Consider the following 15,960-nt stretch of genomic DNA (forward strand, 5'->3'; position numbering starts at 1 on the left):
GTTATAACACCGACTTATCTTACGAAAACATACAAATACATGAAATCTTTGCATAAAAAATCATTATACGTTTATAAGCAATGTTTGGAACCTTTGCATAAAAAATCATTATACGTTTAAAAGCAATGTTTGGAACCTGAAAGGATTGGCGTAATTTCACTTTATAACTTTTAATATATTTGTTAGTCTCTAGCGTCTTGTTAGTTGTTTGATTAAATTTTGCGATTCCAAAAAAAAAAAAAAAAGAAAACACCACCCATTCTACTACTCAGTTACAGAGGTGCACAAACCAGTTTAGGTTGAAAGTTGAAACTAGTTCAGTTTGGCCAATAAAAGTAAAAATCGATTTACGATCGGTTTCGGTTCAGGTTAAAATCGGTTTCTTGACCAGGTTATGATCGGTTTCGATTCGACTTCTGACCGTTTTGGCTGGTTTTGGTATGTTTCAGTTAAGCTTTTAACCCGTTTTTGTCTGGTTTTAGTTAAAATCGGTTTCTTGACCAGGTTAAAAGTTCAAAATCTACGGTTTTAATCGGTTACAAACTGGCTTATGGTTTTAAACTATGTCGGTTTTGGGGTTATTTGTGACTTTGATTCCCGCCAAAATCAAACGCAAACCCTGGAGACGAAGACGATGATGAGCAGCAGTAAGCAAAAGTCGTCGGACACGAGAGGGCAAGTGACACAGATATTAGCCAAATACTTGCCTCAAATCGACTACACTCACGCCGACGGCAAGAAGAACCTGCAACTCACTTCCAGACTCATCGACCACTTCTTCAATAACAATAATAATAATAATACTCCTCACGGATCACAATTCATCTCTCAGGTATCTATCCATCCATCTCTTCTCTTATTATCACTTACGCATACAATTTAACTCGAAACGCTGTCGTATTGATTTTGGATATCGAGTGGAGTGATTGCTTAATATAAAATTGATGCGTGTTTTCCAAGTTATTAGAGATTAATTTCATGATAATAGAGCCGAGCCGAGCCACTCACCAGCTACTTGAGATTGGATTTATTAAATGTTTGAAATGGGCCGAGTCTTATCGAGCTTGAGCCGAAAGTAAAGCTCGTTAATTATTCAGCCGAAGCTTGAGCTTTGTATGGGAAGCTCCTTTAGGCTCGTAGAGTTGTAGAGCCTAGTGTATTTTTAAGTTTTAACTCTTTTCGACTTTTATGCATTCATTTTATACTGCACAGTTGAGCTTGAGCGGTGCTTTGGCTCGTTTAAGGGATTGCACATGAGCTCTATCTGAGCTTAGGCTCGTTAACGTTTTTTTTTAGTTTATAATAAATAAAGTTAAAAAATATATAAATTAATTCGTAAATAGTAAATGAGCTGAGCCCAAGCCGAGCTCGAGCTTGAAAAAACGACTCACGAGCCGAGCTCAAGCTCGAGCTCTCATAAGTCAAAAACAATATGAGCTCGGGCCGGCTCGTTTACACCTCTACTCATCTTTAGCATAGTGGCCTCCCCCTTGCACGACGGGCTATTAGCTCAGTGGGTAGAGCACACACAGTGGCAATACTATTAAGTTCTGAAATTGCTATCAAGAAAACGACATGGAAGCCCACACAATGAGTTGAGAAACATGTTTTAGGGAAACTCATACAATTGAGTTGAAATTGCATAAGTTTCTAAGTGAAGTTATTGCCAACTTGACTTAATTCCCTCTCAACTGTAGCATTTTCTTGCAATATTATTTATAATAACATACAAATAGGTAAAGAGAGAAGACATATTGTTCATTTTGCCACTTGATTTCCAACATTTTCGGAAAGTATGCACGATATCGGAATTTTACGAAGCCTTAGAAAGAAAACCAAAAGAAGCTCTTTTTTGCATGAGTGCTGCAGTACACAAGGTAAAATTGTAGTTGTTTGCTTACTGTATGTTTATTTCATTTAATGCAAGTTTAAACTTATGTTATAATTAAATTAGGTTCTCTACGATTCATATGTTGAAGAATGGGATGGCCGTGCAAAGGTCAACATCCGCTTGCACAACCACCCTGAATCAATGATTGCTTTGAAGAATCTGAAGGCAGCTTACATTGAAGAATCTGTTTGCTTACTGTATGTTTATTTCATTTAATGCAAGTTTAAACTTATGTTATAATTAAATTAGGTTCTCTACGATTCATATGTTGAAGAATGGGATGGCCGTGCAAAGGTCAACATCCGCTTGCACAACCACCCTGAATCAATGATTGCTTTGAAGAATCTGAAGGCAGCTTACATTGGTATATTTTATTCTGCATTTGTTTAATGGTTAATAGTTAATACCGCTATGCATTGAATCTATGTTATTTATATTATATTAACATTTACCATAATAACATTGCAGAAAGGCTCGTTTCAGTGCGTGGCACTGTGGTAAAAGTTAGCACTGTCAAGCCTTTAGTGGTACAAACGAGTTTTGCATGTGCTAAATGTGGGACTACTTTCGCACGTGACTTCCCTGATGGGAAATTTTCACCTCCTTCGGTTTGTGTAATACATGGTTGCAAAAGCAGAAGTTTTAATCCAATTAGATCGAGTGATAGACAAATAGACTTCCAGAAAATAAGGTAGGAGTTTCAAAACCTAACTTCTTAATGCTTGCATTGTTATGTGATTCTATAACTATATAATTAACTTTTCTAGAATTCAAGAGTTGTTGAAATCTGAGCATCATGAAGAAGGCCGAGTTCCAAGAACATTGGAATGTGAATTGATTGAAGATCTTGTAGATCTTTGTATTCCAGGAGATGTTGTGACTGTTACTGGCATAATAAGGGTGATTAACACTTATATGAATATAGGTGGAGGTAATTATTTTCTGAATTCTTCTTTATTTCATTTTGATACTTACGAGTTCAGTTTTTTTACTAATATTTATTATTTGTTAGGTAAATCAAAGGGCAAGAATCAAGGATTATATTACTCGTATTTAGAAGGGATTTCAGTCAAAAACTCTAAATCACAGTCAGACTGAGAATTTGCAAGACACAGAAAATGTGAATAAAGCTACAGACCTGCTGGATTTATATTCTTTTAGTCAAAGGGATTTAGAGTTCATTTGTAAATTTACTTCAGAGTATGGCTCAGATGTATTTCGTCAAATACTGCAGTCAATTTGCCCGTCCATTTATGGGCATGAACTCGTTAAAGGTACTTAAAACTGTGATTGATTAGATGTACTAATATTTGATAATTTTGCCTCACTTTGTTAGGTGATTAAGTTATGTAAAGTTTGTTATGGAGGGCCCATGTGACATTAATTAATATTTGTACCTTGAACAGCTGGAATCACATTGGCATTGTTTGGAGGTGTGAGGAAACATTCAATGGATCAGAATAAGGTTCCTGTTAGAGGAGACATTCATGTGATAATTGTCGGTACGAGATTTTCTAAATCTTTTTGTGAGTCTGTTAATCAAGGTTTTATAGGCATTTAATGTTTGTATATGTGCATGTGTTTTGCAATTTGATAACGATATCACTTCAGGCTCATACCTTTCTAGTTTCTTTCTTTATGTGCTTGCTAATTAAAGTTTTACATGCATTTAATGTTGGATTTTTGTAAAATCTGTCGTTTCAAGTTTCTTTTAACAAGACTTTTAATTGAAGTTTTACAGGCATATAATATTGCATTTGTGTATAGTCTGCAATTTGATAATGTTCTTTCAAGAAGATTACTTCAGGCTCATACAGTCATACCTTTTTTACTTTCTTGTTTTATGTGCTTGCTAATCAAATTTTGCATGCATTTAGTGTTGAATTTGTGTCAAACCTATGATTTAATATAGTATATTAACCCAGTGAATGCAATGTGAACCATATTAGGTGATCCTGGACTAGGAAAAAGTCAACTCCTGCAAGCAGCAGCTTCTGTCTCACCACAAGGTATATATGTTTGTGGGAATGCCACAACAAATGCTGGCCTCACTGTTGCTGTGGTCAAAGATTCAATGACCGGTGACTATGCTTTCGAGGCAGGTAAGTTTGTGAAAACACCCAACCTGGCGCGTTTTGACCCCTACTAAAACTTGATAATTTAAGGTGTTATGTTTTTCGACAGGTGCCATGGTACTAGCAGACAGAGGGTTGTGCTGTATTGATGAGTTTGATAAAATGTCTGCAGAACATCAGGTTAGTTTTCTTAATCAATGGAGGCAAATTTACATTTATAAAAAGAAAATATTTTTTATTTTGTATGTTATTACCACCATAGTCTTTACTGGAAGCTATGGAGCAACAATGTGTCTCGGTTGCGAAAGCAGGACTGGTAGCAAGTTTATCAGCCCAAACTACTGTTTTAGCAGCTGCGAATCCTGTTGGTGGCCATTACAAGTACTCATCAGTATTATTATTTTAATTCATAATTAATCACTTTTATATTAATTGCTTATTTTTGTTACAGCCGGGCAAAAACTGTGAATGAGAATTTGAAAATTAATGCACCTTTGTTATCACGATTTGATTTGGTTTTCATTTTGCTTGACAAGCCTGATGAGAAACTTGATAAACAACTGTCTGAACACATTATGTCGGTAAGTCAACTGGGAGTCTGGGACCTTTGTTTTAACTTTTGATGCAACACTAAACAGAATCAAGGTGTAACATATATTATTATTTTTTATATGCAGCTTCATGGTGGCAGTGGAGATAGTTCACAAACTGTGAGAAAACTTACTGGTATGCTTAAATTTCTGTAAGTCCTTTTACCCTTGGGCATTTAACTGTAAAAACTAATCAGTTTAAAACGGTGCAGCATATGAAAGTGTTAGCAGCACAGTCCCAACTGCACAAAGTAATTCATTAGTCTTGAGGTTAAGACTTGATCCGAGAAAAGACAGTGAGTTTGTTCCATTGCCAGGCCCGCTTCTCCGTAAATATATAGCTTATGCAAGAACTTATGTCTTTCCAAGGTACTCATGATGGGCGAACCAGAATGGATGACGGGTCGACTCATTTAACACTTTTAATGAATGTGCTAACTATGATTCATATACAATGTTACAAATCTAATAGTGTACATCATTGGCTAAAACTATGTAGGAGTTTGTATGCATTAATAAGAATTTGTGCACGTTTCAACTTTCAGCCCGTTTTGAAACAATATAACTCGTTTTGACATGTTTCAAAAGAAGCGGCTAAAATCCTGCAAGAATTCTACTTAAAACTGAGAGACCGGAACACGTCTGCTGATGGTACACCAGTAACCGCAAGGCAGTTAGAAAGTCTAGTAAGGTTAGCACAAGCGCGTGCCAGGGTCGATTTGAGAGAAGAAATAACTGTTAATGATGCTAAGGTAAGTTCATCTCTTTATAGTAATTGGAATTCCATATATTATGGCGGTAATGAGATGCATACTTATAAAGTTGACTTTTTGGGTCAAACTCGATGTTTCATAGGATGTAGTTGAAATAATGAAGGAATCCTTGTATGACAAGTATGTTGACGAGCACGGAGTTGTGGATTTTGGTCGAAGTGGCGGGATGAGTCATCAAAAAGAAGCCAAGCGATTTTTAAGTGCACTCAACAAGAAATCAGAGATTGAACAGAAAGACTGCTTTTCTATATCGGTAACGCTTTGTTATAGAAAACTATTATTTATAAAAATGGAGAAATGACTTTTTATTACTCTTATTATCAGGAAATATTCAGTTTGGCTGATAGGATTGGGTTAAGAGTCCCGGACGTTGATTCATTTGTCGAGAATTTAAACAATGTTGGCTATCTACTTAAAAAAGGACCAAAAACATATCAGGTCAAATTTGGATTATAAAATATTTAATATTTAAAAACAACCGTCTCATCCAAACTTTTATTTCTTTCTTTCAGGTGCTATCTTCATCTTATTCATCGTTAAGGTCAACACACTAGTTCAGATCAACACGTTAAAGGTCAGTAGAACTTCATTTCATGGTTTGTAAATTTTAATTGTCACGTATCTGAACGCTAATTACTGCAAGATTACATGGTCCAACTACATAAATAAATAAACAATTAAAATAGCTTTTCCCAATGTAAGGTTATATGTTACTCAGAGCCGTGCATTGGGACCACTAATTGTTGAGCCTGCTGCTGTCAAATTACATTAAACAGCTTAAATTAGCTTCCTATGTTAACAACACAGAAAATCGTCTTTTTTTGTGTTTGTTTTGTTTTAAGGAAATGCAAATACTTCTGCATAGATCTTGTGTCCCGATATATGTGTGTGTGTGTATGCATATATGTTTGTATATATTTATGAATATAGGGAAAGAATACCTGTGAGTTACCATGATTCAGACCTTTTGAATGCACACCTTGAGTAGCAAGCTGTAGAAATGCATGAAAATGATGAATATAAATCAGATTTAGGTTCCATAAGTAGCATATAAACTTCACATATGGTTTCTTTAATAAGTCAATGATTTGTAGTAAACTTCTTGATAATGTTAGGAATTTGACCCGAACAAACATCCACGAAGCAAGACAAATAAAATGCAAAATTAACATGGTTCACTCACTATATGTAATAAGGCTATATGTCCGGTCCATATTGTTTAAAATTACATACTGTATATTGTTAATGAATTGTTCTTTGAGATTGCACAAACGTCAACCGGCCTAAAATCCATACGAGCCAACTGCATTAGGGTCCATAACTCACCAGATTATGATTGTTATCAGGCAGCATCACTTCTTTCCTAGCGTATCCATTATCCCTTGGTGTCACCTTTAACAGAAAACATCGGATCCATTATATTATAAAATAATTAAAATTTGTCTGTTGGAATCATAACAAGTAGAAACATTAATTCATCAATAGTTACTTACAAAGAGTTACCATAATCATTTCAAACAAAGACATATGTAGCCAATTTAGAAGTGCCAGTTTCGGCCCATTTCAACTACGGCTGTTCACGAGCCGAACCAGGGTGACCTCGGGGTCGAGCTTGAACTTAAACGAGCCTGCTCGTTATTTTTTTTATTATCTTTTTTTTTATATATTTTTTATTTTATAAATACTGATATAAAAAGGAAAAAAAAGGTTTTTTTTTCAACATACACATAATACAAGATTTATCTTATTATATGTATTAACCTTGTTTTTTTTTTAAAGATTTGAGGGGCATATTATATGTATTAGTTTGTTTTTTACATATTTTTATATATTATTATTGCATATATTAAAATTTGGGGTATGATTAAAACGAGCCAACGAGCGAGCAAGCCCACAAGCTGGATTTGAGCGAGCCACATACTTTTTGAACACCCCTAGTTTCAACCCTTTAAAGAAAGGTTACTTATTTACCTCTCTATATTTCTTGAGGAAGGCCTTAAGTGGTTCAACATAATCTTCAAAGCCTAATGTTGCCATTGCCCATAGCAGATCATCACTATTGATGATTCTGCTCTGCTCCTTTTGACACTTATCATTTGCCATATAAACAACAATTTAAAACAAACCATACCATATTAATCATATCAACCACATGGTTTATTTATTTGAAAGACATACTGGCTGGTGACAAAGCTGATGAACTCAGAAACACACTCTCGAACACTCTCTTTAGCACCCTTAGAAATTTTCCCATTCGCCGGTATCCCCTTCCTCATGATCAGGTCGACATTCGTGATCGGCAAAAGCCTGTCTTGACTAAACCCCCACTCTCATCCATTGAAACACCAAGTCCTAAAATTCCAAAAATCACACACCATGAGACTTTAAGACATTTAACTGAGAACTTATATTGACCATTGGTCAGGTTTCATGCTTTTTGGGCCGCCATTGTATGGAACACCAGGCGGAAGGGGAGTGATCAATGGGATTCGAAAACGCGATACATGTGGTTCTTGTGTTTGTACTATATATCTTATTCTTTTTCAACTCAGGTGATCAGTACCATAAATAATTTTGGTAGACATAACTAGTATTGGAGTGGCTAAACTTATATTGTCTCTGATAGAAGCAATGGTGACCCTCTATATTTAGAAAGTGACTATTCATCAATCTATGTAATTTGTGAGTGTATGAAATCGAAATAAAAAACCAACAAAAATAAGTGATTGTGAGTAAAGTAGGAAAAGAGATGGAGAATTGTATGCTTGAGGTTTTTTAAAAAAATAATGTGTTTTTTAATTAAGTTATATATATGAAGATAAAGACTCGGATGAAAATGCTTTGTGAGAATTTTATTTTCTAACAATATGATTTCTGACACAAAGTTATGCTAAAGGTCAGTTAAATTGCGTAAAACGACTAAAACGCTCTTGTGAGAAACTAATAGATTGCTCATGTAATTTATTAAAACTTAAAATATATTTTTAAAAAAAAAGGAAGCCGCAATTTGTCTGCCCAGTCCAACGATTCTTGCCTTTGATTTGGGGGTGGGAACGTCAGTTGGGAGGAATTTGGAGTTTATTATCGTTTTTGTTATTTTTGAGTAAATTACATAAACAACACGTATAGTTTCTCGTAATGTATTTTAGTCATTTATTACAAATTTAACTGAGTTTTAATGAAAGCTAAAGTTAGAACCTAAGATTGTTACAAAATGAAAACCACATAAATCAAATCGACAAGAGGTGTGTTACTTGCTAAAACCAAATGGACTATTGGTTTAATTTTGTTGAAATATTTTGATTTAACTACTTTGACATTAGTACATTTTTATTAGATATACGTATTTTGATTTAACTACTTTGACATTAGTATATTTTTATTAGATATACGTATTAGGGGTGTCATTTCCTGACATGACCTGTAACTCGACACGAATACATATAGGTTTTGGGTCTGCTGACACAACTTGTTTTCTTAAACGGGTCAACCTGACCCCGAACGGCCCGTTTAAAAGTGGTTTGACCTTTTAGCCAGTTTAAGAATTTTAGTGTAGTTAATATTTTGATTTTAGAGATCTTAAGTTTTATATTTTAAAGTTAAATACTTTGACTTTTAACTTTTCTTACATCTATTAACTTTTAAAAGAAAACTAAATTATTTTTAAACTATTTTTATCTACTATTCACTTCCAACTTCTTTATTTTGTTAGTTCTAATAGTTAATTCTCTGATTATTTTCATTCGTTTGTTCTTATCTTGAGCAACAACAATTAGATCTATCACAAATTATTAAAATGTTTTATATGAATTGAGTAATTAATTGTTTTATTTATTAGCAAGCCACTAGGTATTACTTGTATTCGTAAATGAACATAAAATGGGTTGAAGCAAAACACAACCCGAATTTAAATGGGTCAACACGCCATGAATCTCAACACGTCAACCCACCAACACGATACGATATGTAAAAGCTTGTCAAATATGAACACTAATCATACCAAAAAATATAGGCCTATGAGGCCTTATGTTCAAATAAAGCATGTATGAATGCACCCATGCTATACGGTTATTCATGGGTCAACACGCCATGAATCTCAACACGTCAACCCACCAACACGATACGATATGTAAAAGCTTGTCAAATATGAACACTAATCATACCAAAAAATATAGGCCTATGAGGCCTTATGTTCAAATAAAGCATGTATGAATGCACCCATGCTATACGGTTATCCACTAAAATAAGGCAAAAAGATGAACCAATATCACCATCCGTGGGGCTCAAACCCACGACCACGTGGTTAAAAGCCACGCGCTTTACCAACTGAGCTAAAATGGCTACTTGTTTTAAATTTCCTTAACAAATAAATTTGTAGATAACAGCATCAGAAAAACACAATATTTTTTGTACCATACACAACACAAAACAAAGCAACATTCTTTTGGATTTTTTCATTGAGTGTAAATCTGGTAGAAAAAACACCTCGTATTATTATTATTATTATTATTATTATTATTATTATTATTATTATTATTATTATTATTTTAACTACAAAATCACACCTCTTAATGGTATTCATAAATCTCCAGTCACCTTTATATGAATCATGAGATTTGAACCCTTATCATTTAAAAAGTAACATTTCTACCTAAGACCTTGACACCACTTGCTCCATCTTATTATGTATTTATGTGTTTTTCGCCATGGCAATAACTCTAATATGCTTTTGATTGGTTCTAGAACACCCGCTTTATTCATCTAAATATAAAGCGTTTACATCAAGACAGGGGGCAAACAGGCAACAAGCTGCATCACAAGCCCTTTTTGAATAAAAGACATGTATTTTACAGTAATTAAGAAACACAACACCAGACAGTATCTGGTCTACAATTATCCAATACATAATTATCATAGGTTATACAACATAAGACCATAAGTTTATTCATACAAACAACTTTATTTATATATTATTCCAATAAGGGCTTCATCATCAGCTTCACTGAGCCTACAACAATGATATAGAATAATGCAAGATGTATTATATAACTATTTAACCAAAATAAAAAAAATTATAAAGAGAAACTTTGTGTGTGCTGTAGAAAGCTAGTTACCAGAAGACGTTTTTTGTACAAATTAATAACGTAATCAGGATTGGCTTTTGTCACTTTATATGCATCTAGTTTGTTCAGTTCCTGTTTGCAAAAAAATATAATAATAATAATAATAATAATAATAATAATAATAATAATAATAATAATAATAATAATAATAATAAGAATAAGAATAATAATACCTCTATCCATTTTGCTAAGTTTGGCCTGCCTGTAGTAATATCATATTTGAACACCTCTTGTATAAATAACTGAAACCTTTCTACAAAAGGAATATAAACAAAGTCCACCTGCAATCCACAAGTTTGTAATGATAAGTAAATAACTAATAACAACCGGCCCATTTCAATAGGGGTGCAAACAAGCAGAGCTGCTCGCGAGCTACTCTAGACCGGCTTGTGAAAAGGCTCAACTAACCCGAGCTTAAACGAGCCCGAGCCCACGTTTCACTTATCAAGCTCGAGCCGGCTAGCAAGCCTAACAAGCCTGCCAATAATATAACTTTTATAATATATGTCTATATATATTTAATAATTATTAATTAATCTATATAATATTATGAAAAATAATTAATATAGATTAGGTTATACATAAAATTACAATTTAAAAAAAATATATATAAATATATATAAACATATAAAAATTAATTAGAAAATAGTAAACTAGACGAGCCCAAGCCAAGCTCGAGCTTCAAAAACTACTCACGAGCTGAGCTCGAGCTTTAGAACTAGAGATCGAAACGAGCCGAGCTCGAGCCTGGTGCTCGGCTCGTTTGCACCTCTACATTTCAACTTGTTAAACTTTTAAGTGGTGAAAATAAACCGAATACTCACCAAACTAATATCTCCAAGAAAAAATGGACCTTCATACTTCTGAAGAGCTGATTCCAAGTAATCAAAAGCAACACCTGATTAAAATTCAAAACACCATATTATAAATTTATGATCAAGCGTAGATAAACAAAAGATCACGATTTTTCTAAGGTTCGATTGAGTCATACCGGCTTCTTTCACAACATCTCCTTTAAATGCAGAAGATACGGTGCTAGTAAACGTGTCGGTGTATTTAAATAACTCCTCAGCAAACTCTTTTTTGGCAGGGTCCTAATCAATAACATGTTAGTTGTTAATATTCTGAAAGATGGTAAAAATGGAAATATGATAGATTTTAGTTAAATCTTACGTCCGGTAATAGTGCGGGCCCTTCAAAGTTACTATCCAAATATTTCACCAAATCCAAACTCTCTATAACGATTTTATTGTCGTGTTCAAGAGCCGGCACCTTAGAAAACATATAATATCATTAACAAAACATTATTCCAAATATTTTTCATTAAATACCTAACTGAAACATAATAGCAAGTTAGCAGCAATACATACATACAATATATACATAGGGAAAAGTTAAAATGCAAAGGGAGATAAAAATGAGAAGTGTGAGAAGAATTTGTGGGCACATAAAAAACCTCTCAAAAAAATTCAAAAAAATAATAAAATAATCATAACTTAAAATATAAATAAAAAACGAAAAAATTTAAAAAACCGAAATGTTTCCCCCCGTCGTTCCTGTTCCAAAAAAAAATTCCCAAAAAGAAATAGACGAAAAGACGCAATGCCGAGAAAAAAGACACAACAGGTCGCAAAATATAACAGAATGCCGAACAAAATATAGCACAATGTTGAGTAATGTAACACAATATCAAGAAAATAAGACATAATGCCAAGGAAAAAAAGACACAATCAATGACAAAAATAAACAAAAAACACAATGATAAATAAAAAGACACAATTTTTTTTTATTTTGAGAACGAGGAAGACGGTGGAAACATTTTTATGTTTTTACATTTTTCGTTTTTTTATTAAATTTTGAGTTATGATTTTTTTATTATTTTTTAGGGGTTTTTTTGTGTGACTACAAATCCTTCTCATACTTCTCATTTTTGTCCGCTTTATAGAATCGTCTGACCCTATATAGATATTAGAAGTGTTACCTTATTTAGTGGGTTAATTTTCTCCTTGTACCATGCGGGCCTATTACCAAGGTCTATTCCAACAAGCTTAATCTTGTCTTGTAATCCCTACATATCAAGTTCCAGATAGTTAAAAGTGTAATATTAATTTCACAATATGACCAAAATTTTGTTTCTTAAAGGTCTATTCCACACGTTTATTATGCAGGTCTCACAATTCTCTACTTAAATTTGGTTCTGCATTAAACGAACTTATATTTATAGCATATAATCAACACCGTCTTCAAGAAGATTAAAAGTTACTTTATAGTGTGATGTAGATAATAATATATTCTAGTTGCAGCCCGTGAACACATGTCAGCTTAGACCGACCCATGTAAATCTTCGTGTTCTTATTTTTCTACTGCTTGTGTGTTTTCTCTAAAATCATGACTAAACCGTAATCGATTCCATTAATGTTACAAATTCATAAAGCAGACATAGATCAGCAGTTCACCTTATAATTCCTGGTGATCCAAACGCGCTGTGCAAAGGGGCATTCGTAGTTGGTATACAACCTTCAGTAAAAACAAAATTAAACCAAATTTATGATTGCATCACATTGATCAATCCGGTTACAACGCGTAATGCGGAAAACCAGAAGCAAAGCTTAACTGTATAGTTAAAAAAAAAAAAACATTTTTTAATCCAACCCGTATAAATAACCCTTGTTCTAACCCGAAACCCATTCTGACCTGACCCCTTTAGGGTTTAGACCCAAACCAAAAAAACCATTTTTTAAATCGGCCCGTTCTGACTCGACCCCCCGTCCCATCACGAACCAAAAGAACCCTTTTATAAATCAACCCGTTCTAACCCGAAACCCGTTATGACCCGACCACTGTCGACCTGTCATGAACCAAAATAACCCACCCTTTTCTAAATCAACCCACTCCGACCCGACCCATTTGGCAATCCTATTACCTACCTAGTGGTTCCATCAAAAAGAGGGGGTGGTGGAGAAGTTGAATCCAACTGTGGTGGAAGAACCTCTACGCTACTGCAGCATCAAAATCAATTTTCAATTTCACATAAAAAAAATATTATTAATTCATATTCAAATTTAACCAGATCACCAAGTTCTTACGGAGCCATATATTATGAGGTGGTTGATGTGAAGACGATAGTAGGACACGTATAAGTGGAAATGAGAGGTGTGTATTTATAGAAGGAGTATTGTGTTAAAGTTGTAAGTTTATGTTGTTGTTGTGTGCATGCGTCACCACTTACGATACCAGGACAAGATAATTTGGACACTAATGCCGTCCGGATACATTTATTTGTTCATTCACTCATTTTGGAGTTGTTGTGAAAGAAGAAAAAACGGATTTTCTATAGACATCATTGGGAGGGTTTTGTTAAAAAAAAAAACCTTATACGTCGCGTATAGACCAATATAGAATTTGATGTTGACTCCTGTCTTGAAAAAGCTTTGTCTTTGATTTTTTTTGTCTATTATGAAAACACCGTATAAAAATTTAAACTACAGATCTTCCTTATACAGTGAGTACACAGTTATAACGATTTTATTGAAACGTTATAATGGTTGATGCAAGAGTCTAATTTTTGACGGTAATAAGGCTGTTCTTTGCCGATAGCACCGATTGGCATTATGGTCTTCCACGTCGGAAAGCAACAGCCAATTCACCATAACGGCCGTCCTTTTTCCCCTTTTGCTCTCATCTGCATAGCGCCGGGCTGGATAACATCGGAAACCTGTAAAATCACCGCCATGTTGATCGGCCACGTACCCATGATGCTTGAGACCTTTTCCTCGACAACGAACAGCCTAACTATAAATACTTAAGACAATTATATAACTAAGTTACCCATGACATATGCAAATGCAAATTGTCCATTGCCTCGGTTACCATCAATGCTTAGTTATTGTTGACAATTAGTTAGACTGCCATTCGCCACCAATGGTTCAAATTGACAATCAATATCATTAACTTATCACTAAGGTCAAAACTAGGCATACCTGGACCTGTTGTGTCATGTGACGCCTAGTCAGCTTTTAGACATTTTGCAAAAAAGGTGGTGTGGTGAGAAAATGCCCCTAAAACGCCACAAGACCCTCAAAAATCGTGCCAAAGCAACAATATGTACAAAACGCCGGTACAAAAAGATCACCCCAAAACGCCGGGGGGGGGGGGATGTTCCCGAAAACCATTAAGTCAAACACACAACAGTAAACAACAATAGCATCACCAACAACAAAAATAATAAAATCTATTCATTTAGAAAATAAAAAACAGCCACAGTACAAAACTTTTAAACAAACATAACACAAGTCACTTAAGAAAAATCCTATTTACAACATCAACAGGCAGTGCATAAGCCAGATCAATAGCCTTTAACCCCGGATACTCGAGAAGCGAAAGACCCGCAACGCCAAAATAAGTATGAAACACATTGACAGCATTTCTATTTTGTTAAAAAGTGCTAGTATTTGGATTGCGCTAAGGGTGTAGAGTACGTGGGGGTCATGACCTTCGTTGCCACCAAAACCACCCGACTCGTGCTGGCAACTCATGACCCATGAGATGACCGTTTCTTGATCAACGGCTGAGAGTTTACCTAGCATGTCGAGCGTGGTTAACCCCCAATATGCACCGTTCATTCGCAGATGATCCGCTAATACTGATTCGATGTCATCTTTCTTTTTTTCTGTAGTCAAGATGTATTTGACATGTTAGTCAGCTGCAAGCTCGGCCATAGTGATCCGGGAGTCCCGTGTGGAAGGGCTCTCGCTCAATAGATCAAAGGTACGCCGGGGATAACAGGCTGATGACTGACCATTATGTAAAATTTAAAAATGATGTAACATATACATAATAATAAGAGAACATTTTTGGTTTCGATGCCATATATTATTTTTCTTTTTTTGTTTTTAACATTTTAGTTAGGGGTGTTCATAGTTCAGTTTGGGTCGGTTTTGGGCTAAAACCGAACCAGAAACCAAGACTTCGGATTTTGAAATTTTGGAAACTGCTTGATTTTGGTTTTTTGGGTATCTGTTTTCATATTTTGGTTTTGCCATTTGAGTTTGAAATTTTCGGGCTGAAAAAATTGACCGAAAATAATGAATTTGAGCCTTAAGCATTTTGTAAATTAATAACTAAGTAACTAACTGACTATTATACGTTTGAGCTAAAATATATGAGTTACATATTTATTATATTGGGTAAGATCCCGTGTTACACACGGGTGGAAATATATAAAACTTCATATATATATATATGTGTGTGTGTGTGTGTGTTAATGAATTGTATACGACATATTTTAATAATCTAACATTATTAATATAAGGTATCATATTGTTATTTTAATTAAAAAAAGCCAACATACAAAGAAAAATAGAGATAAATAACAATTTAAAACATATTTCTAACTTATATCATGAAATAAAAAAAGACATAATAATTAAAACTTCATCATGTACTGAAATCATATGTTGTAAGCTATGAATTGTAAACATGTAGATGTTGTAACATAAGTTGTGTGCT

General features: G+C 34.2%; 2 protein-coding genes, 1 non-coding gene and 1 pseudogene across 4 annotated transcripts; 1 reads left to right on the forward strand and 3 right to left on the reverse strand.

Moving 5' to 3' along the window:
- Positions 1-634: 634 nt before the first annotated feature.
- LOC143626889 (putative DNA helicase MCM8) lies at positions 635-5,900 on the forward strand (annotated as a pseudogene). The gene is made up of 17 exons (XR_013152506.1): positions 635-832; positions 1,737-1,877; positions 2,141-2,255; positions 2,360-2,582; positions 2,659-2,822; positions 2,904-3,165; positions 3,298-3,393; positions 3,841-3,993; positions 4,076-4,146; positions 4,229-4,347; positions 4,418-4,547; positions 4,644-4,692; positions 4,769-4,926; positions 5,135-5,308; positions 5,412-5,582; positions 5,654-5,767; positions 5,842-5,900. The product of XR_013152506.1 is annotated as a putative DNA helicase MCM8 (transcript).
- A 139-nt stretch (positions 5,901-6,039) lies between these two features.
- Positions 6,040-7,432, reverse strand: LOC143626862 (nuclear transcription factor Y subunit B-8-like). Its single transcript, XM_077096810.1, has 4 exons — positions 7,301-7,432; positions 6,656-6,721; positions 6,271-6,321; positions 6,040-6,084 (listed from the first exon to the last, which is right to left on the reverse strand). The coding sequence occupies exons 1-4, from the start codon at positions 7,430-7,432 to the stop codon at positions 6,040-6,042; spliced, it is 294 nt and encodes a 97-aa protein (XP_076952925.1).
- A 2,165-nt stretch (positions 7,433-9,597) lies between these two features.
- Positions 9,598-9,670, reverse strand: TRNAK-UUU (transfer RNA lysine (anticodon UUU)). The gene has a single exon. It is a non-coding gene; the product is annotated as a tRNA-Lys (tRNA).
- A 639-nt stretch (positions 9,671-10,309) lies between these two features.
- Positions 10,310-14,185, reverse strand: LOC143626863 (glutathione S-transferase L1-like). The gene is made up of 10 exons (XM_077096811.1): positions 14,100-14,185; positions 13,380-13,451; positions 12,909-12,969; positions 12,434-12,520; positions 11,626-11,724; positions 11,444-11,546; positions 11,277-11,350; positions 10,626-10,733; positions 10,444-10,524; positions 10,310-10,337 (listed from the first exon to the last, which is right to left on the reverse strand). Exons 1-10 carry the CDS (start codon positions 14,183-14,185, stop codon positions 10,329-10,331), a joined length of 780 nt encoding a protein of 259 aa, XP_076952926.1. The 3' UTR covers positions 10,310-10,328.
- Between the last annotated feature and the right edge of the window lie 1,775 nt (positions 14,186-15,960).

This window comes from Bidens hawaiensis, unplaced genomic scaffold, assembly GCF_021521415.1.
Source record: "Bidens hawaiensis isolate Kalapana, Puna unplaced genomic scaffold, B.hawaiensis_p1.1 tig00004525_1, whole genome shotgun sequence".
In the NCBI taxonomy this organism is placed as follows: Eukaryota; Viridiplantae; Streptophyta; class Magnoliopsida; order Asterales; family Asteraceae; genus Bidens; species Bidens hawaiensis.

What these genes read in the sequence shown, in the direction of transcription:
- LOC143626862 (XM_077096810.1), bottom strand. Translation starts at nt 7,432, where the DNA reads ATGGCAAATGATAAGTGTCAAAAGGAGCAGAGCAGAATCATCAATAGT. An exon ending in TCCTCAAGAAATATAGAGAG is followed by an intron (nt 6,722 to 7,300) that starts GTAAATAAGTAA and finishes TTTCTGTTAAAG; the next exon opens with GTGACACCAAGGGATAATGG. An exon ending in CTGATAACAATCATAATCTG is followed by an intron (nt 6,322 to 6,655) that starts GTGAGTTATGGA and finishes GCATTTCTACAG; the next exon opens with CTTGCTACTCAAGGTGTGCA.
- LOC143626863 (XM_077096811.1), bottom strand. Translation starts at nt 14,185, where the DNA reads ATGGCGGTGATTTTACAGGTTTCCGATGTTATCCAGCCCGGCGCTATG. An exon ending in AAATTAACCCACTAAATAAG is followed by an intron (nt 11,725 to 12,433) that starts GTAACACTTCTA and finishes ATGTTTTCTAAG; the next exon opens with GTGCCGGCTCTTGAACACGA. An exon ending in GGCCCGCACTATTACCGGAC is followed by an intron (nt 11,547 to 11,625) that starts GTAAGATTTAAC and finishes GTTATTGATTAG; the next exon opens with GACCCTGCCAAAAAAGAGTT.